Source organism: Anastrepha ludens, chromosome 5 (genome assembly GCF_028408465.1).
Source record: "Anastrepha ludens isolate Willacy chromosome 5, idAnaLude1.1, whole genome shotgun sequence".
NCBI classification, from domain to species: Eukaryota; Metazoa; Arthropoda; class Insecta; order Diptera; family Tephritidae; genus Anastrepha; species Anastrepha ludens.
Genome location: NC_071501.1, coordinates 23,551,804 through 23,576,787, shown reverse-complemented (window position 1 = coordinate 23,576,787; position 24,984 = coordinate 23,551,804). Strand labels below are relative to the sequence as shown.

The following is a 24,984-nucleotide window of genomic DNA, read 5'->3' as shown; positions in this document are numbered from 1 at the left end:
GAGCAGGCAGCCACAATGGGTGACCTTTAAAATTCAAAGTGGGGTCCAAAATAAACAAAACTGAGATAAAATAGAAACGATCGGAATTTTGTTCTGATAACTCCGAGTTTATTTATTCAAAATAGTCCCCTCTGGCATCGATACATTGTTTTGCGCAATCTGTGTTTCAGGTCATTGACCGGAATGTCCTTCAGGATGTTGGTACAAGCCTTTTGGATGGCCTCTACGTACGCAAAATGTTTTCCTTTCATGGCAAAATACAATTTTCAGAATAAGTACCAGTCACAGGGAGCCACATCTGGCGAATACGGTGAATGATTGATGATTAAAATGCGATTTCTAGTCAAAAAATGAATCACAAGAGTCGATCGATGAGATTGTGCATTATCGTGCAATAAGCGCCAGCTTCCTCCTTCGCGGTATTCAGGGCGAATTCGACGAATACGATGCAACAAACGCTAAGATAGAAGATAGCATTGACGGTTTGGCCCGTCGGCACGAACTCCTTCTGAACAATTCGCTTGGAATCCTAAAAACAAATGATTTTTGACTTCTCCAAATGCTATTTTTGGGGTAGTGGCTCATCTGGAGCCTTACATTCGGCACTTTGAGGCTTAGTTTCAGGTTCATGCTGGAAATACCACGTTCCATCACCAGTTACAATGTTCTAAAGGAAGTTCTCGACTTTTCCCGCCTCTTTAATGAGGGCTTTCGAATGTTGAATTCTGAGCAGTTTTGGGTTCTCAGTTAATTTGTGCGGAATGAGACGTGCACAGACCTTTCGTAAGTCCAAAGAATCATTTAAAATGCGATAAATCGATGTTTTGTAGATGTTCAACTCCGATTCCATGAATTTCTACGCTGATTTCGGCTTCACTTTTTATATATTTACGAAAAATTTCGATGTAGATTTCGGTAATTACTGATTTTGATTTCGTTGTCATTTATGTCCTCACAACCATCTCTGAAACGTGTAAACCACTCACGACCTCTGGCACGAGATAGACAATCATCGCCACAAACTTTTTTCATCAATTCAAATGTTTCGGTAAACGTTTTACCGATTTTAAAACAAAATTTGGTATTAGCTCTTTGTTCGAAACTCATTTTTGTACCGATGACACAAACATACTGACACTTTAGACGCAATAACTTCGCTTCCTCTGAACCGAATGTCACCAAGCTTTCACTGGAAGTCAGCTAGAGATGTAACTTCCAACGCACTAACTTATTAAAAAGATGGCGCCATCATATACATTTTTATGACGCCAGTCTTGTTTATTTTGGACTTCACCTTGTATATACTGTCATAGTTGTAATTAACCGCAGGAAAAGGAAACTACTTCCACTTGCTCTGTGCGGGAATGTTACACCTTTGTTTTGAAAATCTCGAAGAGCTGGCCGGTATCCCGTCTATCGCTCAGACTGGATATAGTCGTGAAGTAATAACCGTATAACTTGTTGATAGCGAAGATATGGCAAGCATTAATTGGATTCTTGGTGAATCACCACTTCAACCAGCCAACCAAGATAGGAATATACCCTTGGTAGATTAGATTAGATTAGATTTGTGGGGGGTTGGACAAGTCCAAGCACTCAGTCAGTAGACCATTGTACTACACCCGGATGGATTTCAGTAGAAAGAATAGAGATAGGAAAGATAAAAAGTGGGTGGTAAGATAGATAAATTAGTTTGAGATCACTCTTCCACAAATCTCTTGGATTCATTGATGAATTTTAAGAGATCCAGAAGAGGAAAAGTATGAACTTTATCCATGATCAGTATATCGCAACCCAATATCCTATGTCTAATTCTGGAAAATGCAAGACAGCTACAGAGAAAATGTTCTGCGGTGTCGTCATTCTCAAGACAGAATAGGCATATTGGGATGTCTACGACCCCCATGGTATCCATATGCTGACTACAGACGTTGTGGCTTGTTATTACACCCACCAGTACTCTCAGGTCCTTTCTGCCCAGTTCTCCTTTTTGGTTCTTTCACAAAGCACTTGGCTACTCTGCACGAGTTCAACTCAGACCAATGATCTCTATGGGTACACGTCATGAAGTCGTCAATCCATAGTTAAATGTGAAATTGACACCTAGAAAGGGTTCAGAGCCTTCATTTGCCAATTTATTAGCTAACTCGTTCCCTGTAATACCACAATGTCCAGGCACCCAAATAAGACTAACTTTGTAGTGTTTTGCAACACTGTTCAGTATTGTCTTACATTCACCGACTAACTTCGAAGAGCAGCGTGGGTTAGCAAGAGCTTTTAGTGCAGCTTGACTGTCACTACAAATTCCAATACTGTTGCCCCGCCACTTTTTCTCAATTAGCCAGTACGCTCCATTCAATATATAGACTTCTGTAAGGAATACCGTGGCCATCTGTCCTGTGGCTTAGGAGTACTTAGTGTCTTCGTCTAAGTACCATCGAGATCCGCTTCTATGACTGGTTTTGGATCCGTTGGCGTGGACTTTCAGTAAAGATTTCGAAATATTGTCAATTAAGTACAAAAAGAGTCCAAAATATTCAAACCTACTTACTCAACTATCAACTATCAAATTTTAAATTTAGGTACTTAGTATTGAATTTATATTGATTGTTTTTCTTTACATTTTTTTTCTAGTCTCTAAGGTAATTGGCGGCCGCCGTAGCCGAATGGGTTGGTGCGTGATTACCATTCGGAATTCACAGAGAGATCGTTGGTTCGAATCTCGGTGAAAGCAAAATTAATAAAAACATTTTTCCAACAGCGGTCGCCCCTCGGCAGGCAATGGCAAACCTCCGAGCGTATTTCTGCCATGAAAAAGTTCCTCATAAAAATATCTGCCGTTCGGAGTCGGCTTGAAACTGTAGGTCCCTCCATTTGTGGAACAACATCAACACGCACACCACAAATAGGAGGAGGAGCTCGGCCAAGCACCTAACAGAAGGGTACGCGCCAATTATTTATTTATTTTAAGGTAATTTGTGCTGTGAATTATTAAAATAAATAAATATAATATTAAATATTTTATAGTTTTGTTAAAAGTAAAAGGGGGAAATGAATTTTTCATCATACCTATTTATGTAATATATATAAAAATGATTGATGAAATAAAATGATTTTATTGCAGTGAACGCTGATGTCCTGTACTAAGAATTTGCAAGTAATGAAGAAGATTTTACCTTTCTAGAACATTTTAATCCTCTAACGACTCTCCAAATTAGTATTTCGAAGGGTGCCTTTGTAGTAAGTGTCAAAACGGTCCTTTAAGGTAGGGGCTAATGGGTTAAAACGTTGTACGAAAATTTGTTCTGTAAATTTTTTATATATAATATTTTAACAATTTTTCGCATTCTTTTTAAACAAACTTAGGTGGCAAAATGTAGCCGTAAAAAATCGAGTTAACTTTTGCAAATCCATGGAGTGCTTTATTACTGTATAGGTATCGTTAGGTTAGGTAGTGCTGGTTGATCTGTAAAAAGATCTCAATTAGGGGCCCTCTGGGGTCCATTGTGTTACCACTGCTATGTTCTATTTGGAGTCGAATTATTATTTTATTGTAATTCTTAATGCCATCTTCTCGAGTTTTAAATAAGCCGTTCAGCCTGTTCTCAGCATCATCCTTCAAGAATGAAAAATATGTTGATCCTAGGCGCATTTTTCGAGTCCTACAAAGAGCAGGACAGTGGCAGAGTAGGCGTTCCAAAGTAACCCTAGCATTCGCTTCGTTGCATGTGTTACAGGCATTGCTCTGGACTAATCCCATTTTGGCTGCGTGATGTGAGGTGAGACAGTGTCCCGTCAGAACTAACCAACCAATATTTTGTAGTCTTTTCTAGAGAGTGATAAAATAAAGTTTGTAGTTGCCGTATTCCAAGTCCTTAGCCCAATTTGGGCAATGAGGTATACTTTCAGAAAATATGAACAAAGTACGGACTAGTTTCGGTTGTTGCACTGTTTTATCAATTCAAGTTATCAATTGAAGATATCGACTAAGTTGTTGTTGTATTCAACTGAGTTCATCAGCACCTAAACTCAAATCACCGTTTCATACTTCTTATTGCAGAATTTAAGAAAAAAGTTGTTTACTGAACGGTAAATAAAGTCATTCACAGACTTGCAGTGCTCTCGAAAGTGTGTGTTACACATCCGGAATGTACTTGTATGTATGTATGTTTACCCACAAGAATATGTTAGAAGAATTCTTAGCACGAATGAAGGTTGAAGCAATGCTTCGAGGGGGCAACCGGTTTGAGAAAAAAAAGAAGTAACAAATTGCTGCCAGAAACAGCAGTTCAATGTTCAATTTAAGCACATCAATAAGAACTGCGCTGCAAGGCAAGAGTCGGGAATAGCTCCAATGTTTTGCTTATTAATGTTTATATATTGAATAGCAGTCTCGCGCAAAACTATTTCGTAATACTTTATTAAGTAAAAAAAAAATGTATCAAATGCTGTGCTATGTTTAATTATCTTACTTGTCTCAGCAGGCGCTACACGCGCTGACACGCACATTACGAATTGTGTTTTTCACCTGATGATATATTAGTTGATAAAATTTTGTAGATTTTAAATGAAACGATATGTAAATTTAAGAATAAAATTATTCTTACACATGACGATGACAAGCAATTTCAGCTATGATGAAATGTCTCAACCCATACGAATATTTTGCGAACGGGTATACTCGTATAAAATAAAATTCAAAAAAACCTGTAAAAAATAATAAATGGTTTTATATAATTAAATATATATTTTTTTGTTTTCATTAGCGCATTCCTTTATTTTACTTGTTTTACTTTAAAGCGTTTTAATATCCAGTTAGGATGTTTACAATGACTTTGCTAATTTACGAAGCGCAATATTTTAATTTTTGATGAAGAAGAAGCGATGAACTTTGTTGTGGATGGAGAGGCAGATCTATATGTGTCTGCAGCGACAGCCAAGCAGCGCTTATGGCCTTAGACAGCCCTCAAACCACATCAGGGGTAGTGAAGTCCTGTAAATCCAAGCTGAACTATGTCGGTAGACATAATAGCCTGATGCTAACATGGGTCCCGGGACACGTGGGTATCGCGGGTAACGAGACCTCTGACTCCTTAGCTAAGATGGGCTCTGAAGCCAACTTCTTTGGCCCAGAGCCCGCTTTGCCACTCCCCTCTGCGGACATCACGGCCACGGTTAGCAAATGGGTAACTACTACCCACAAGCGAGCTTGGCAGGCTGAGAGAGGCTGCAGATGGACAAAAGTGATGTTACCTGTCATGTCCGATCGACTGTCGCAAACCCTTCTGTCATTAAGCAGAGGGGAGTGCAGACGGCTGGTTGGACTGATGACGGGCCACTTTCTGTGGGCAAAGCACATGGAAAGGTTGGGCATCTCAGACAGTGTACTCTGCCCAGCTTGTGAAGAGGAGGATGAGACGGCGGACCACTTCCTGTGTATCTGCCCCGCCTTCGCCCGAATCAGGTTTGAGGTCTTTGGCACTGATGTGTTAAGAAGCGACCATCTTGGCTCCTTGGCACCACAAGATCTACTCAGATTTCTTCGGAGATCGGGTAGATTTAAAGAAAATTAAAAGGGAATCCAAGTGTAGTACAATGGACTCAATTAATGTCTGAGTGCTGCACTTGCTAGTTGTCCCGACAAAAAAAAAAAATACCCGCAGCTCTTCAAGGTCGAATAATATTATATTAGTTTGGGGGAAAAATAAATTCATTATTTTCTCGATAGATGGCTGTAGTGTTCGATATCTCGTAAAGTATCGATCAAACAATTTCAAGTTTTTGCTCGTTGTAAAGATGACATTTCACACTAAAAAAAATTATTTTGCTGTTTTTTGTCTATTCCATTCAGTTGTGAGTTACAGGGTGTTTACAATGGAAGTCAACAAAGAGAAACTTCGGTACGTTTTACAATTTTTCTTTGATAAAGGCAAAAATGCAACCCAGGCCGCTGAAATTGTTAGTGGTGTTTGTGGTGCCGATACTGTAACAGCGAATTACGTTTACTTTTGGTTGCTTCGATTCCGTTCAGGCATTTTTGATGTTAAAGATGCACCTCTACAGGCAGGTCCGTCATCGAAAATGTCGATAAAATCACATAAATAATCGAAGTTGACCGGCCTGCTAGTAATTATAGCATGGCCTAGCGGCTAAAAATCGACCATCAAACAGTTTTAAAGCATTAGCGCAAAAATAATGGATTTATTTTTCCCAAGCTAATAAAATTTGCCACTGTAAAATGACACCTGAATGTTGCGTTTTACAGGTGTGGTCTGGTTGTTATTGTTGTAGCACCAGAAACATTCCGCATACATATACGGGAAATGCTGCTGAAGTGACACTCCTTGGCCGGATATAAATCCGGGTCGTTCCGGTTACGTCGGTTACGACTGTCGTGGGAACGTCGACTGTTCGGTGATCAGGCCTGCTTCAAAAGCTTATTTCAGATTTTTTTGATAGGAATTTTCATTCCTTCGAGAGTTTCCTTTTTTATTTGCACCTAATAAACAGTAATGGAAATGGCTTTATTATTTCACAAAATATTGTAAGTTGTAAGTTAAAACCCTTCTGGTTGAACCAATTTTTAAATCGCTCAGAAGTGGATACCCTCAAAACGAGCTGTCTAAAAGCTTCAACAGGTTTTTAGGCGTTGAAAAACATTGACCTCGCATTTTATTTTTAATGTGCGGAAATAAAAAGAAATTAGAAATCATTAGGTGCCAAAATCAGCGCTGTAGGGCACAACAATAATTCGATCTTGTAAGTGCTCAAAAACGTTATTGCTGTGAGCTGAGCTCTTGAGAGCTCCCATTGTCTTGGCGAAGAATAACTCATCTTCGGTAGTTGGAGTTTCTCAATTCTCCTAAACTTTGGGCAAACAAAGGGTTGTGTACCACTCGGGATTGTCTCTTATATGTTTCTCTAGTAGTACAGTTGCAACATGACCAGATTTTCCAAAAAAACAGCCGTGTCCATTTGCTTTGAAGTGCTTCTTCCGCGAACAACTTTTGTTGTATTAAGCTTGTCTTCGAACACCCGTACTGTTGATTGCAGTTTTGTTTCCGACTCATATGCATAAATTCAAGATTCTACAGCTGTTACGATGTCATAGACGTGCTTTGAACCACCGCGGCTGAATTTCTTCATATACCAAACTAAGACCTACTTCAAAAGTAGCGAATAGTAAGTCTTATCCCATTTCTTTTCGGACTACCACTTATTTCGATCAACGCAGAATAGCTTGTCCGAAATAAGCTTCCCTTCGGTTGAAAGTATCAAAACTTGGTTAGATATGTCCTGGGCCTCAAAAGATGAGCGGCGGTATTGAATGGTACAGAACTCATACGCTCCCTTAAAGATGGGAAAAAGTTGTCACTTGCGAAGGAAAATACTTTGAATTCTTTGTTCCATTTTTAAATAAAGCCTCAAAGTCGAGAAAAAAGTCTCTACTATGTTTTGCTTTTGCACGCTACCGAAGCAAGAACCCACGGGCTATAGGTCATAAAGTATGCACGAGTGAGTTGTTGGATAGGGAGAGCTTCGTCTTAGTTGAAAAGACTTAAGCTTTTCTGCAACATTTTTTTTTTTTTTGTTCTTTTACACCCTATAATTTTTGACACTTGCGAACCAGACTGTTGGAGTATGCAAACAGACAAGCAATGGAGTGCGTCAAGGTCAAAATGAAAATTTCCATCACTCAACATTTTGTTTTTGTATTTTTAGAAATGCTATTCGGCGTCACCTTGTATTTAGTAGAGTATTCGGCAGCTTACATTTGCGGCACTGTTAAATAGCTTTAACATTTTTTTTGGCCTTCCTCTGACTTCACGTTACAAATTATTTTATTTACACCAAGATTTAACTGCCTTATTCCTGAACTTCCTTTTTGCCTCTACTATTCTTCTTCTTCTTGATTGGCGCTATAACCGCTTGAGCGATTTTGGCCCTGCTTAACAAAGCGTGCCAGTCGTGAAGGCAAGACTTTCTCCACCTGATATTTCCAACGCAGAGGAGAACTTCCTCTTCCTCTGCTAAGAGGCCTTCCTCTTCCTCTCCTACCACCAGCTGGTACCGCATCGAATACTTTCAGAGTCGGAGCGTGACCCAGTCGGACGACATGACCCAGCCAACGATTTATTTCTTAAAAGCGAAAGCATTACAGCGTGTTTACACAATGTTATCGTTGGTACAAAAATATAATTTGCATATTTTGGTTGGCACTATTTTATATTTTTAGAAAATAACTTTTGTCCGGTGATTGTTTATTTTAGGTTTTTTTTCGGAAGGCGCTTTGTTGAAAGAGTCGAATGCAATTTGGAAACATAATTTAAATCACATTTAAAGTTAAACAGAGTAAATTTTTGGCAGCCCAAAGATAAGCCACGGGTGAAAATTAAAGTCACCACTTGCACTTAGAGTAAGGAAAGAATTTTCTCAGGCGAGGTCTAAGGGATTCTCCACCGTTTTTAAATCACCGAAAGTTAAATTTTTTCTCCATCTATGTATGCACATCCACGTACTCTTAAATACACCGTAAAGTTGTCAAAACCTTCAAACGTTTCTAGTATTTTCTTAATCACTATTGTCCACACAAACGCCGTCGGCAACGCGTAAAAAAAAAAACACTCACAACTAATTCATTTCAAAATCTATTCTCTGCACTACGCTACCCCACAATAGTCATTTAACTAATCAAACAAATAAATGGTTAGCAGCAAACATCAATGACGAATTACAGACGATTGTGCGGCTGCGTTTATATATCAACGCGATCACTTCAGACCACCACACACACACACACATACATAGTGCATACGAGTATGTTCATAAGTGTGTCAGCATTTCCGAAAATTAATATTTAAGTAGAGGCATTGAATTGCATTCACCTATCAAGGGATTCTAGTCAAGAAACAACTTCAACTGAAACTTCTCGAATCGTTGCTGGAGATGTCGGCTTGGACACATACAACTGTACAAAGGCATACAAGCAATGGCTAACATACATATGTACATATGAAAAAGCCATAAAGTAATCGAAAATCTATAAAAAGAAACCGAAACTAACAATTTGTTATGCGCAAATTTGTATTGATCTGTTTGTATTGATACTCGTAGATAAATGTTGTGTATGAAGTCGGTTCGGTCGGCAAAGTTGCGTTTGCACTTGATGACGACAAAATGTGTGATTTAATTGTGGTTGTGTGGACTTTGTCTAATTTACACATCGACACTGGATTCTCGCACATTTTTGGTTGTGTAAACGCTGTCACATTTTCACACATCAGATCTTATGTACACAGATGACTTGGGGAATGTTATCGTACTTTTTACCCAAACAAATAAATAAATATGTAAATGATGATTTTGGTCCAAAGTTCTCTTTGTGGTTTGAGGGGTTTACCGCAATGATTCATGCAAATTCAATGCAGAGTAAAACGGACAACTTCAAGTTGAAGGGGTGTGAAGTGCTTGGGTAGCAACATTTTGGTGGAACAAGTTAGGAGTAGCGCGTCTTATCAAACAAGTAAATGACCTCGATTGAATTTTTTATGCTACGTAGCGGAAGGGAAATAGCCGTTTTTTTTTCTAGTAATTTTTAATTACCTTTAACTCAAATTTGTTTATAAAAAATTTTGTATATTTTGTGTTTTTTTTTTCATCTGCTTTGCATAGCAACAATCAAAAGCAGCCGAAAAAAGATGCCAATTATGAGTCAATAGAAAAGTATTTGTTATATTTTTACAAACTCAGAGTGATGACAACTTGGCTTACCAGAGTGGGCCAATAAGTGTATGAAGATTAGTACAGATGAGAAAGAAGATGTGAGTCCAATAAAGAAAACATCCTGGAAATGAATGTAGGTATATTTTGATGGTGTCAGCAAATTATTCTATTTGGAGGAATCACAGTGGTCGGAAGGTTAATTTTTGAGAAAAAAAACATTTTTTCCAAGCTATGGAAAATCAAATTGTGCTTTCATATTCCTCCACAGAGAACTTAAGGGAATATAGAAATAAGTGTTATTTTGCGAGAAAAATCTAATTTCATTCAAAATATCGTAACAAAATCATTAATTCACCAAACGAGTAGGTTAAGTAGTCCTGTCTGATCTGTGAAAAGATCTCACTTAGACCCCTAGAGTCCATTGTGTTGCTAGTAGCAAAAATTTACTTTTGGTGTATTTTTATTTTTAGCAAAAGGATGTCACTTTTGAGATTTTTTTTAATATATAGCCGTCAAATACAATTGATTTGACTGCTGTAAACTTTAAAAATTTAAATTGGCTTAAAATTCGCGATTGGCGAGTCATAAAGTCTAAGGGGTGCCATTTTTGAGATTTGTTTTTTTTTTCGGAACAGACTAACAAGTACAACACTCAGATACAATTAAGTCCATTGTACTGCACTCGAATTCCCTTTTTAATTTTTTTTTTCTTTAAATCTACTCGACCTCCGAAATCTGAGTAGATTTTGTGATGCTAAGGAGCCAAGATAGTCGCTTCTTAACACATAAGTGCCAAAGACCTCACGCCTGATTCGAGCGAAGGCTGGGCAGATGCACAGAAAGTGGTCCGCCGACTCAACCTCCTCTCCACATTCTGGGCAAAGTGCACTATCTGAGATGCCTAAATTTTAAAACTTTTAAAAACATTTATAAAGCAACCACAAAAATATTTCAGTGTTCATTTGGATGATCTTCGGTCTCAACTTTTTGATTTCGAGTACGCCGTATTGAGCCCGCCATTTTCAGTTTTGAAAAATTTGCATCCGAGTTGTAGTGAATGACCTCAAAAACACCGAGTAGGAATTGTTATGAGCTGAGCCCATACAAATTTGCAAATCGATCCTTGTCACCGGATTTTCCTTCCACTGGGACTAATCTTCCATTTTATTCAAGTTGCTCTGTTCTGGAACTTGCAAATATGATTATTATAGCGTAAGATTCGAGCTTTCAATTTAGGGTAAATTGTCGTCTCAAGCGCGTCAAGTTTTTAAGAAACGCAGGTTTCAGATTCAGAAGAAAAGAATGACCACAAATACGGTTTTATGGGTTCTTATCCCCAATTTTTTGAAAACCAGAACGAGATGAGCACTTTAGGCCAGGATACCAGCGTAGTATTCAATGCACACAAATACATTAGAGGCCAGTCTCATATAAAAAATCCAAAAACAAACAAAAAAAAAACACTTAATTCTAGTACTTTTACGGTGGAAAACAAAGCTACCTTTGTTTTGGTTTTTCTTACTTGTTTTCATGTTAACAACAGTCGCTAATTTCTAACAGAAGCACATCTCCGAGCATCAGAAAACAGCGTTGAGACTACGTTTTGCACAATTTAAAAGTATCTGTTTTGGTTGTATCACAGAGGAACATTCGTCCATTAAGTATCACCTCTTGATCGGCGTATTTAATTTTTTAAAATATATTTTTATGATACTTATGTTAGTTGCCATGAAGAATAAGTAGTTTGTAAATCCGTCAGCCTTACGCACTGACCCCATAACCTTAATCATAGCAAAAATACTAGCCCATTTAATTCACAGTTGTTTGGCAACAATTAGGATTCAATATTTTTATTCCTAATTGCATTCAAACCGGTTGTACTAGGATTAGTCAGATAACAACACCGACTTCCAGTTTTAGACACTTAATTCGAGTTGGTCTTTGCGAAGACTAGTCTGGCTTTCCGGTTTTTTTGCCGTCATTCTGGTCAGCAACTGAATACCACGTCTTCTGTGCTCTTCTTCTTTTTATTTTTTTTTCTTTTTTGCTAATTTCTAAATTGAATGATTTTTTTACTTGGCTATAAAAAGTTGTGAAATTCTCTTGAGTTGGCATTTTTATCTTTTTGATCAAGGGGTCTTCATGTCGCGTGCCTATACTTCAGAATTTATAGACCTTCTTTCGCTCGAAAAAGCCCTCAATTAGCAAAATTTCATATTTAAAAATTATCATAGTAATGTGTCTAATAAATTTGAATATATTTACTTAGTACTTGACTCAAAATAAATAACAGTAAGTTTAATGTCCGGTTCACCAACCACTTTTAAGTTTAACAGAGTACTAAAGTTTCAAATAACAAAGTTTCGTATTCAAATTCTACAGCTTTAAATTTTAACAGTCTGCTAAATTTTAAAATTAATTGGTGTAAGTGTTTGAAAAATGTGTCGATAATTGGGTCATTCGTTGGAATAAGTGTATTCTTATTCTTCCTGATGGGATCTACTTTCAGCGCTACCATAAATTTAAACGAATGCCGAATATTTTGTGATTTTTAGATTAATTTTCGTTTTATTTGTGACAGAATTTAATCAAACATTGAATCTGTACCACTTTTTGAGGCGCGTTTCTTTTATGGCAAACTATTTGCCATCCGTTAGTTGTAAACTGTTTTATTTATTGCACAACAAATCGCTACTCAGTTGCAAAATCTGCATGTCATTTTGTTGCGCTGTTGCCAAAATTTTGCTATTGTCATTGTTGTAGAACATATGCTAAGCACATAATTACTTATTTTCGTTTTACCCGGTGTTTGTAAAAGACAAAAAAAGAACACATTTTTGCAAAATCACTTCCGTACTATAATTTCCTCATGTTCTGCATAAGGACTCGCAAAAACTCGATGGAAATGTTTTCATTAGTAATTATGGAATTTTTCTAATAGTTACCGAAACTTCTATTTCTCTCTAATAATATCACGTAGAGCCATAAACACTTTTTTTTTAACAATTTGTTTGTTAACTTCGTGCGTTGGTCAGTGACATGGCAAAAACATGGCAATAGCAGCTGTTAAACGTTTAAAAGTGCGCTGTTAAAGATTACAAAACCAGAGAATGTTAAATGTTAAATAACATTGTTTAGTAAGTCAACAGTTGATGAGCGCTGTAAACTTAACAGTTGCCTGTTGAGGCACAGAACTTTTTCAACAGCTTGCCTAGCTCAATAAAGTTAATGATCATTAACAGCGATAACAGTACGCTGCAAATGCTGTTCCTTTTGTTGTGTATGTAAGCGTTGACATTCTTAACTGCCGCTTCTGCTGGTCACTGTGAGCCGCTGCTAGTTAAGGATTGCTCTAGCATCTAATTTGTTTAGACTTGGTGTTGCTATCTAGTATATTTTATCTACGCTGCGACTAACTGCTGTTTTAACAACATCAAAGTGTTTAAGATTCCTATGGTCAAGCTGATTTAGGCAGTGACTGCGCAGCACAAACTCGAACTCGGACTCTGAATTACCTGATTACCGGTCGAAGCGACGCTGCTGATGATGACTCGGCTTTAACGACCGCAACAACGGCGGCATATAGGCAAGCAGCAAAAAAAAAAACGTCGCAAGTGACAGCGGCTTCAGCTTCCAATCAGCCAGTCAGCCCGGCGGCGTCTGTGGCTAGCCAAACCGATATTTACCTGCCGTGTCGTGCACAGCTCAGACTTCATTCAAAAGTGAGCAGCGCAAGCGAGTAGACGAACTTATTTAAAAGCTCTCTGTAACGTTTAAAGAACATTTCGTAAACGTTGAGTATTGAAATCAAAACGTAACGCAAGTTGACAAACAAACAGAATCGTTAATAATTTGTTAGAACCGAAAAAAGGATAACAAAAATACGAATACAAAGCAGAAGTTGGACAAAATAGTTTGAGATTTTTCTAAAAATAAAGTGTGCGAATAAGAACATTAACAATTGATGAGTGCGCTTGAACTTGTTAGCTGAAGCGTTTAGTATTCAAACAAATTTATTGAACTTTAAATCAAGCTGACCGTTTAACTCGAATTTGTGTTATACGACATACATTTATGCATCAGTTGATTGCAAATATTGAGAAAAAAATCTCGCAATTATAGCAAAGTGCTTTGTTTATCATTCTGCTGAGCAATAAGTCAAAGTAGAAATTAAGCGCGAAAATGAAAGATCTTGGCAAATTATTTTCACGTCCGTATAGCGCAGCCAATACTCAAGACGCTGAACAACTACAACAACAGCAATTGACTGCGAATATACAATCAGTAATGGCGACGGCGACAGGACCTTACATAGCGAGCAGCTCGTCCGCCGCTGAAAAGCAACGTAACAAAAGCTTGAAAGCCAATCGTTCAATGAATCCTGCCGGCATTCTAAGTTCGTTCTTTAACGAACGTAAAACCAATAAGCGAGCTCGTTCACCGAAATGTAAGTTGAATATTATGAAAATTCTTTGGCGCCCATACATTTATTGTACATCCATACATGCCAGTACAGGTGTTTGTATATATATTTGATGAGAGAATATGAAAAGTGGGGAAAGTGAAAGTGATATTTTTCAAGTGAATGGCAAAAGAACCGTTAATTTATTAATTTGCACGAGTGTATTTGATTTAGAGCTGTAATGCAGAATAGGTTTATAAAATTCTTAAATATTTTGATTGAAATCGGTATCTTTTCCAAAAAAAACAGCAAAATTAATTTCATTCGAGTGAAATCTAAAGGTGCATTGATGACAATAAGCGAAATTGTGTTGTTTGAAGGCATTTGTAAAAAGAGAAAAGAGAAAAAAATATTTAAGTAAACTAAAGAAAAATAAAAATATTAAATTATTAATTTACCTGTACTTATATTCAAAAACTGTGCTTATGATTTTTTTTATTCGAACATAAAGTTAAAAATAGTAATTAAAGTAAATTTGAAAAAAATTACACATTTTTAAAAGTAAAACTTTGTAAGTAAATCAAAAAGCGAAAAGTTTAAAATAAATCAAAAAAATTTAATAAGTTTTAATTAAAATCTTGTTTTTAGGTGGTTTTAAAATCGTGACAAATGATGTTTAAAAGATGTGAAAAATTAATTAAATTAAAACTTTTACTAAAATCTTTTGTTTTTTTAGTGGTTTTAGAGTCTGGCAAAATTATGTAAGACAATCCTTTATTTGCAGTTTGAAAACGATAACTTAAAAAAAAATGTGCAAATAAAACAAATATACAATATATTATAATTGTAATTTCAGTTTAAAATAATAATTTTTTTTTATTCGAACACAAATTTAAAGATAATAGTTAAAGTAAACTTAAAAAAATGAATACAAATTTTTAAAAGTTAAAGCTTCTAAGAAAATCAAAAAGCATAAAATTTAAAGGAAATAAAAAATTTAATTTATTAATTTGGTTTTTATTAAAATTTTGCTTTTCAAAAGTGAACTTATACAAAAATTTTAGATTCTTATCTGCATTTTCGCCTCTTTCAGCTAACCTCTTTTGTATGTTAATTAAATAAAAACAAAATTTTTTTAAAAACTTACCAAAAAGTGAGTTTCATGAACCAAAAATTGTGTTGTGTGCACTTTTTACATCAAACATTTTGCGACTGTTATTTAATTTGGTGTGTTTTGAAATGAAAAAACGTTTGAAAACTTCAATTTTTTTGAATAGCGAAAAATTTTTCGCTTATCTTTGAAATAAAAGTTAATAGTTTACTCTTCACAAATATTGACATTTTTTTTAGAAAAATATGAAATTTATTTTAAACGGTATTCTTTCAAATTGTTCAAAAAAAATAATTGGTGTACTCAATTTTATAAAAAAACAAAACTAAACATTATAAAAATAAAACTAAACACTTCCCCAAACAATTGTGGCAAAAAAATTTAGTAGAATTTATTCATGCAATATTTTTTTCATAAAACTTTGTTTAATACATTTTTTATCTAATTTTAGTAATGCATAAATTAAAAAACAAAATGATTTTTGAGTGGGGCACCAGCTTGAAAAAAATAATGTGTTATGAAATTTAAAAAAATTAAAAAAAAAAATATTGTTGATATGAAATTTAAAAACAAACTGAAATATATTTCCACTTTCATTTGACTTCACAAAAAAACAAAAAAAAAACAAAAAAAAAACACAATGTCAACCGCGAATTTGTAGGCATGTTTTAGCGCCAAAACCATATGCGCATATCTATAAGTACAACGCGGCGCCACTACACTTTAAAGGCGTAACAAATTATGCAAGAAAACAAAGAAAGTGAAACTCGACTGGACGTATTTTAAAAGTTTCCATATTTTAATATGCAACGAAAATCGCTGTGTGAATATGCATGCATGTGTGTGTGTACAATAAGCATCAATTTTTTAAAAGATAACTTCGCGCAAATCAGTTGCCTTCAAAATTGGCAAAGCCGCCAATATTTTGCAATCATTTGTATTTATATTTTGCCAAAAAAAAAAAACAGCAGCGACTGTATTAAACTGAAATGCTTTCAATTAAAGTCAAGAAAAATTATTTTTTAAATATCTGGTAGCAACTCTATCGCCACGGCTGTGGCCAACTGTCCGCCACCTTGGTCGACATGACGGCCAACGAAAAATGCTGTCTATGCAGAAAAGTAAAACCAATTTCGCGACTGCATTCGTACACCCCACCAATTATATTTACTTTAGTATTCTTTTTTAATGTTGGCTTGAGAAGTTTGTATTTACATTTAAATACACGCACGTACTTGAAAATTGACGTTTTAGAAATTTGGCAAACAGTGTTGCCTGAATAAAACAAGTCACTCTAAAAGCCATTGCCCAACTGGTTGGCTGGCTGGCTGCCATCCGCCGTGGCGGGGCATTTAAGAAACTTAAAATTGGCCAAAAATGCGATGTTTGTTGTTGGTCGAGTTGAAAAAGTCAAGTTGGGCAGCAGCAATTATAAGTGCATGTGTAGATATGCCCATAATTTGGGGTTTTTTTCGGATTTTTTCTTTGCGAATATTAAACGCCAATCTGCAAAGACACGCTTGTTTCGCTATGCAAATATTTGCGAATTTCATATTTCGCGACTACCATATTTTTCGCAAATAAATATTTATGAGCTGGTATATGTTTGTATGTATGCGATATGAGCGCTTCAAATAGTTTAATGCAAAATTTAAAAAACAAAATATAAAATCTCGTTGAAATCACTGTTGTTTTTTGGAATAATTTAATTTTAGCATAATTTAAAAAAAATAATAACTATTTTAAGAAAAAATCGAGAAATTTTTTTATTAGTATGAGTAATTAAATTAAAAATAGTTAAAAAAGAATAACAAAAATTTTAATAATTGTTTTTGATTTTTTTAAAATACTGCTGCATTTTATGAGAAATTAAATTAATAACAATTAAAAAAAATAAAAACAATTTTAAGGATAACTAATTTATTTTATTGGTAATTAAATTAAAAATAACTAAAAAAATAAAAAACAATTTAATAAAAAATCGTCAAGATTTATTATTATTTGATTATTTTCTTATATTATGACTAAATAAATCACTACTGAAAATAAAACGTTTCTTAAAATTGTGTTTTATCAATAATTCTTATCGAAAAAAATTCCTTAAACTTGTTGTTTTTTTATTAAATTTTTTAAATAATGAATATTAACACAATTTTGATGAATTTTAGCACTGTTACTAATTATATATTTGTCCACAATTAAAAAAATTTTGTATTTATAATTAAAAAACCAAAAAAAAAAATTATTGGTTTCAAAGAATTGTTTATTTATAATTAAAAAAAGACGATTTTACCGAATTTGTATGCTTTTTTACTTTCTTTTTATCAAAAAAATGTTCAATAAAGTTTATTTTTATTATTTTGGTTTTGATATTCAAGGTCGTTATTTTTTACTCATTTTAGTTTCATTTAAAAAAATAATTTAAACGAATTTTTTTATTCACTATTAAAAAAAAGCAATTTTAACAAACTTTTGTAATTTCTTGTTATTAATGATTTTTTTATGCATAATTTAAATAAAAATAAAATTTATACCTTTTCGATTTTCCTTTCCTACAAAAAAACTCTAAAAAAAAATTTCATAATTTTCAATAATGTTTGTTTCTTATTATTTTGGTTTTGATTTTCAAGGTTATTATTTTTTACTTATTTTATTAGTTTCTTGTGATGATTTTTTTAAAAATGAAAACCATTTGTACGAATTTTTCATACATAATTAAAAAATAAGAATTTAAAAAAAGTTCGTGTTTTTATTACACATTTTTTTATGTATAGTTTAAAAAAATATTGTAGAATTTTATCGAATTTTTGTATTTTTTCAATTTTTCTTTCCTGCAAAAAGCCACTACAAAAATTCATCACAATTTTCAATAAGTTGATTTTTGATTAGTTGATTATTTTGGTTTTGTTTTTTAAGGTTTTTTTTACTCATTTTAATTTCTTTTTGTTTAGCTTAAATGAACTGCAAAAGTTGTAAAGTAAATTTTTGTTATTATTATTTTTACTTAGATGTTATATTAAAATATTTTTTATTTCGAAAATTCGTTAAAACTTTCCGTAAAACTGGGTTTTTTTAATGTATAAACATTATGTGATATTATTTTTTTAAATAAAATTCCGAAATTTCGTAAAAATGTTACTGTTTTATATTAGTTTTATATATTATATTAATTTTCACTTTCGCTTTTTTAATAGCATTTGAAAAATTCGTTGAAATTCTCATAAATCTTTTTTTTAATATTCACATTACATTATTTTTTTATCAAAGAATTTGAATCTTTTCTGGTTTTTTAATAGAATTTCAAAAATTCTTAAATAATTAAAATTTTTTTATTATAATATTATATTTATTTTTACTTTTAATTTAAATATTTTTGCTGTTTTTTTTTTTAATAAAATTTCAAAAATTCGTTAAAATTTTCCATAACGGTTTTTTATTTTTATATTAATATTATATTTTATTTGATGTAATTTTTTTTCCTAGAGAAAAACTACAAATTCGCTAAAACTCTTATTTGAGTTGCTAATTTTTCACTCAAAAACAACAAAAATTCTTTAAAATGTTTAGCAAAGTTAGTTTGTGCTTCTGAGGTTGACAAAATATCAGCTCTCGAATCTCGTGGGTTTTCTCACAGGTCACTATGCGCGAGGAATGCATGCTGTGAGACTTGGAATCACCTAGAGTCCTTTTTTCGCTGGATGTATGGAGGATGAGGTGGAATCATCTCAACACCTACTCCTTAGCTGCCCTGCTCTGGCGGGGCTAAGATCCAGGCATCTTGGCTCTTACTTCTTTGCTACGCCTGCTGATATACCATAGTTGGCGCTGACATTAAAAATCTGATGAATTTCATCAGCAGCACAAAGCGGTTGACGCAAACGCAACATAGTCATCGTTCGTAAATCCACACACTCCTAACCATCCCAGCACTACCTCTCCCCGCCCTCTCCCTGCATCCCATCGGTCTTTCTCTTTCACCTTCCCTCCTTCATAATGGTTGTGATACCATAGGACGAATCCATTTTTCTTCGTCCACACATAACCTAACCTAGTTTGTGTAAAAGTGTGCTATCATTTTTTTATTGTTATTTTTTCGGTTAACGTTTTATTTTTTAAATTAGCTTACTTGTTCATTAACTGAATTTTTTTTTTGCATTTTCCCCCATAATTTTCAACACCTCTACAAGTTTGACATTTTCCTCGACTATCACAACGTCGCACAGTCTTGTGCTTTTTAGTTTCTTTTCCTCGCAATCGCTTGCCAACTCGATTTTTGGTGCATTAATTCGCAGGCAATATTTTTTAATTTTTGCTGTTGCTTTGCCTGTCCTCCAGCTTATTAGTGGTCAAGTTCAGGGATACACACAGCTGGTGTCAGCCACTTGGGTAGTTGACTTTGTTAACAATATTCAACACGCAATGAAGAAATTCACAGGCCAACACATACATAAATATATGTAGATATAAATACAGACATAAGAATATACAGTTGTGGGCAGGGGAATAACACCAGTAGTGTGACTGAGTTTTGCTATTGGCCACCGATTTGTACAAATGTGAGTAAATAGTTTACTGAGCAAACAGGTCGCTAGAGCACACTTACACGAATGTACATACTATCATACACACACACATACATAGTTTTTATAGTTATTTTTATTATCTCAGTAGGCCTACTACTCCGCAGTGTGCACCTACTGCAGCTGTGCCGGGCCGCTTATTTATTGTCGGTTTACGGCCGGTTTGATGAACTCACACGAAAATGGTAGTTTGTGGATTTTGATTACTTAATGTTTTATATATAAATTTTTTTCCTGCTTAAAATTTTCGTCTTCACTTGAAATTTATACCTTGTTTTCTGCACTGACTCTACGTGTACGTGAGCCGCTGGTAATTGGGTCAATGTCAATGCTGTGCACTGACATTTGTTTTTGCTTGTAGCACGTGTGATTCCTTCTTATAAACAAAAGCCAATTCATGCCAAACCATTATACCACATCTCTTCGAATAGCGCTAATTGTCGGCAAATGACAAAAAGTTATGATTTCTCGCACATTTCAAGGCTTGTACGCACTTGAAACTTACTTTCCGTATTTACTTAGCTTAGGTTATTATTGAGCAAATATGGGTGCGTGCGTTTTTTGCTGGCTTCTTCAATAAAACTGTTTTTGGTAATTTATCATGTATACTATACATTTTTTTCTTTTATTTCTGTCACTTTTTTATTTCTTTAAATTTTTATTTCTTATTCTAATCTTTTCTGATTTTATTATTCACTTTCGGCACGTTTTATAATTTATCGGTTTTGCAAAAAAATATTTTTTTTTTCCGTTATTTTATCATTTTTAATGCTGTAGCGAATTCATTAGCCGTGAGTGCGAAAATTCGAGAAGTTTTTTTGTTTTTGTTTTTGTCTTTTGAGCGCACACCCCATGCAATTTTCAAGCATCATATAACTTATAAGCACAGGGGGCTTCCTAACCTTAACATTTTTTTCTTGTGTATGCAAGCACATACATATGTACATATGTATGTGTGGTAGCTGCTCAGAAGCTACTTTTAATTTGCATATTTGCTTTAAAGTTTCCAAAAATCAGCTTAGCGCAACGTGAAGCGTTTGTTTGTCATGTTTATTCAACAGATGCTCACTTAACTGATGATGTTTTTTTTTAATTTTTTTTCTTTTTTTTTGCAAAAATTTCATTTTTTTTTGTTGTTTTTTTTTTTTTTTTTTTTGCAAAAATTCATTTAATCACAACTCATTTGGTTAATACCTTCATTTTGTGTCCCGTTAGCAGCGTTTAAGTTTTAATATAATATTTGCCAGATTCATCCGAATTCCAGAACTAAAGCAATAAAACTTTGGTATGATGTCAATTATGATGCATCACAGCGCATAGCACTACATCGCATTACATCGCATAACTTTGCAATTTCTTCCTGCTTACCACCTAAACCTACCCCACCTTTTCAAATTACTTTTGCACTTTTTCTAATAGTGGCTTCTTGTCATTTGAGGCCACCCATTTCTGTTTTATTTTATATTTTTTTCCGCGTACGTGCATTGAAAATTATCAAAAATAACTTGTTTTTTGTGGCTTATTCTAATAAATTTTTATTACTTCATTTTTGTCTGCTGATTTTTAATGGCTGCTTGTTTTGTTGTGAAATTGAAGCTAATTTGCTTGGTAGCTGGTGCTATGTGCAATAATGGTTTTACTGCTGGCTCATCTGAAAACAGGATTTCAGCTTGAATCCTGCATTCACGTCAAAAAAATTCAATTCTTTAGCTCAATTATTATTATTATTTCTTTCGTCTACTGACTGTGGAATATCGGTTTTGCGCCGCTGTTTTGCCGGTTTTAAATGATTATCGATTTTGCATAGAAATTCATTTCTGGTGCATAAAAAAAAATTAAAAAAATAAAAATTAGAAACAAAAATTATTTCTATAAAGCTCTTATTAATACAAAAAAAAAATTAACTGCCGTAAAATTGCAAATAATGATTTGGTAGATCAGTCAAGTAATTTCAAGACTTACATAGATACATATGTACATAACTTCATCAAAAAACCAATTAAATATTTCGCAAGGCTTTGGGAAATCAAAAAATTTCTTGTAGAGGCAAAGCTTCCGGTTTTAAAACACAAGTGGACTTGTACCTGTATTTGTCTGATATCTCCTGGCTAGCTCCTACAACATGGGTGACCATTCTGGAGTACCTAAGCACTCCGTTGGTAAAACCCAACAGCCACCGTGAAGTCACAGATACGAGGAAGGATTGTTGATGCCTAAGTTATTGGAGAATTCATTTTGAATTCATTTTGCAATTGCCTTTAAATTTGTAATTAACCATTTCCAAAGAATAAGAAGCATTAAAAAATTACCCACACTAAAAGTAATTTAATTGCATTTTCATACTTTTTTAGGTTATGCAATGTATGTATGTATGTATGCATGTATATACCATATACAGATGCATGCAATTTCAAATTACTCGCACTTTACTGCCTGCTCGCACCTACATACCTACCTATGTACATGCATATGCACCTGCGAATGTGTAGGTACATTGATTTCCATTGCACCGCAAATGAGTTTTCAATTGCCGCGCGGAATTGCCTAATAGCCACTACATATTGTCATCGTGGCACACACGTACACACACGTTTGTATGTAATTGCAAGCGAGTTGGTCAAAACGGCTTTTGAGCTGACATGACGAAAGGCAAATGCTTGAAAATGCTGCAAGAAATTATGAATGGCAAACTACAACATTTATTACTGATCAATACAGTCCTTTAGTTAAAAAAAATCAATTTTTTTTTTTTTAAATAAATAAAAAATGCATGAAAAAACCACTGATTGGTGGCAAGCAATGCGCAAATTTACTCCACCATACATTTGCATGCACATACATACATACATTCATATGTATGTAAGTACTTACTCGTATCGAAAATCACGAAAACGCGTACAATGATTACGAAGCTATTGTTGTTGGTATTGCAACATTAGCCGCAATACAAAAGCTGCATATAGACTGATATAACAAAATTTAATTTTTTGTTTGCTTTTTGTTTGGTGCATAAGAATATTATTGTCGAAAACTGCGAATATGAAAATCACGTAAAAATATAATAAAATAATCAACTGAGGGATATAATACTTATAGTTGTACGTATGTATGTATGTATATAAACACTGTTTGTGCACGGCAAAACTGTTAGTAAGAACACAAGCGGGGTTAAATTATAATAATAAACAAACACACTTTAAACTTCTAATGCGCACAACTCCAAAAATATAAAACAAATGATTACAAAAGGTGACGACGCCTAAGTGCTGGAAGCTAATAGTGTCGAAAGTCGATGACTGTCAGCTGTTAGAGAATATATGGTATGATTAGATGATGATCACGCTGATCAAGGGTCTTTCAGAAGTGATGCCTAAATGCTATTAGTGAACAATTCCTAGACGTACCTTTGTTTTTATGGCATCTTTGGTATGTGTCAAGTAGACAGATGTGTAATTTTACACGATAGAGCCACGCATTAAAATTATTCAAAACTTATTCTGTGAAATTCTTAACTTAAATGGTCGATGTTTGAGAACCACTTATCGCAAATTCGTGATTTTTTTAAATGAAAATAAGCAACCAAATCATTCAAAGATTGGTGAAAATTTTTCAAGAAACCGCTTCTGTTGAGAATGAAGAAAGCGCTGGCAGACCAAAAACTGGACATTCTGTTGAGATTATTGCTGCTGTGGCGCAAAGTGTTGCTCAACAGCCTTCAACATCGTTATCTGGACATTCGCAACAATTACGAACTACACAGTCGCAAAATTTCGCCAGCAACATGCGCTCGGCTTGCATGAAATGTTGCTAGTAACATTGATTTTCAATGAGAAGGAACTTCAAATTTATGTGCATCGCCCCAAAATCAATTGGCAAATTGTATAAAGAAAAGTGTTTCAAAAAAACATACACGCAATATATTTTAACTTAAAAAATTCAGAGATTTACTTACTCTTCTTGATAATTTAATTGTACTACACTGTTTAATCTCAAATATTCTAAAATATTTGTGTTATAGTTTACAATTAATCTATCAAATGTCTGTTCTGAATTTTGTTAAACATTAATGAATAAATAAAAATAAAATAAATACAATATTCAATTCAATTTAGAGAATTTGACCAACGAACTTCACTCCGCATTATGATGTTTTTCTCAAATAGTTTATGTTTATTTTCAATGGAGAATGCCATCTAAATGTATAATTTATCAAGGAATAAAAACAACAAAAAAAAAGTTCATTCGCAAACGAACTCTCAGTTTTCGCTCAATTTTATATAGGTGTGAAAAAATGTTGCTGGCATCATGTTGCTGGTATGTTGCGCGGTGTTTCCATGCGAGTATTGCATTGAGTACTGCTTTGCTGTGCGATACATACAAAATTTCACGCAAATTTCACAACAATGCCATTTATAAGGATTTAGAGAACCATTTCACGTGAAAAGCGTACTTGGTACAATGCGACTGTGAATCGACTGTTCGGCGGATATTACCTGCTGACGTGTTTTTGGAGGACATTTAAATGATGTCATTTTTCTCATATATTTTAATTCTTAAGAGTCACATTTTGTATAAAAATAGTGAAACCTGACAGAATAAAATTTTTCGTATTAATTTTTTTTTGTTTTACTATAAATAAAATAAAATGTCGGCGCGTCTTTTGAAACCCCCTTTATATGCATTAATTTTTAGTAATTACAAATGAACCTCGATTGCGCTCGACTCCATTAACTTGGAGCAGCTATTAAGCCGATTAACCGTGGTTTAGCTCGATCCCGAGCACCCCCATTAATCGAGGTTCACCTGTATACGCACATACGCATATACATACATATGTATATAGTGCATAGGTGTACAAACATATGTACATGCATGTCCTCAGCGAAAACGTGTTTGTGTTGGCTCGTTAACTCTGGTGGCTGCTCATATTTGGCCGGTGTCCGTAAGGAATGACAATATCATATTTATTTATGCACAAATATGCACACATAAACAGTTTTCAAGCATACATATAAGTCAACTTAATAGCACGTACGATTATTAGAAGGCGTGTTTAAGGCATTACGATGATCGTAGGCACACTTTGGCTTGTGGAAAAAAGTCATTTGCTTTATTGCTATTTTACTTTATTTGCCGCATTTCAGCGATGCGCATGTGTGTGTATGAAG

The 24,984-nt window shown here is 34.2% G+C and overlaps 1 protein-coding gene across 9 annotated transcripts in view; it reads left to right on the top strand.

The window, feature by feature from the left end:
* Window positions 1-24,984, top strand: part of LOC128865146 (scavenger receptor class B member 1) — a 96,903-nt gene that overhangs the window by 31,265 nt on the left and 40,654 nt on the right. Inside the window, exon 1 of one of the 9 annotated variants that reach the window (XM_054105178.1) lies at window positions 13,583-14,170. The exons of the other annotated variants lie outside the window; for them this stretch is intronic. Coding sequence (XP_053961153.1) covers window positions 13,906-14,170 — 265 coding nt within the window. The 5' untranslated portion in view covers window positions 13,583-13,905. Of the gene's footprint in view, window positions 1-13,582; window positions 14,171-24,984 lie in introns of those variants that run through there. 9 annotated transcript variants of the gene reach the window in all.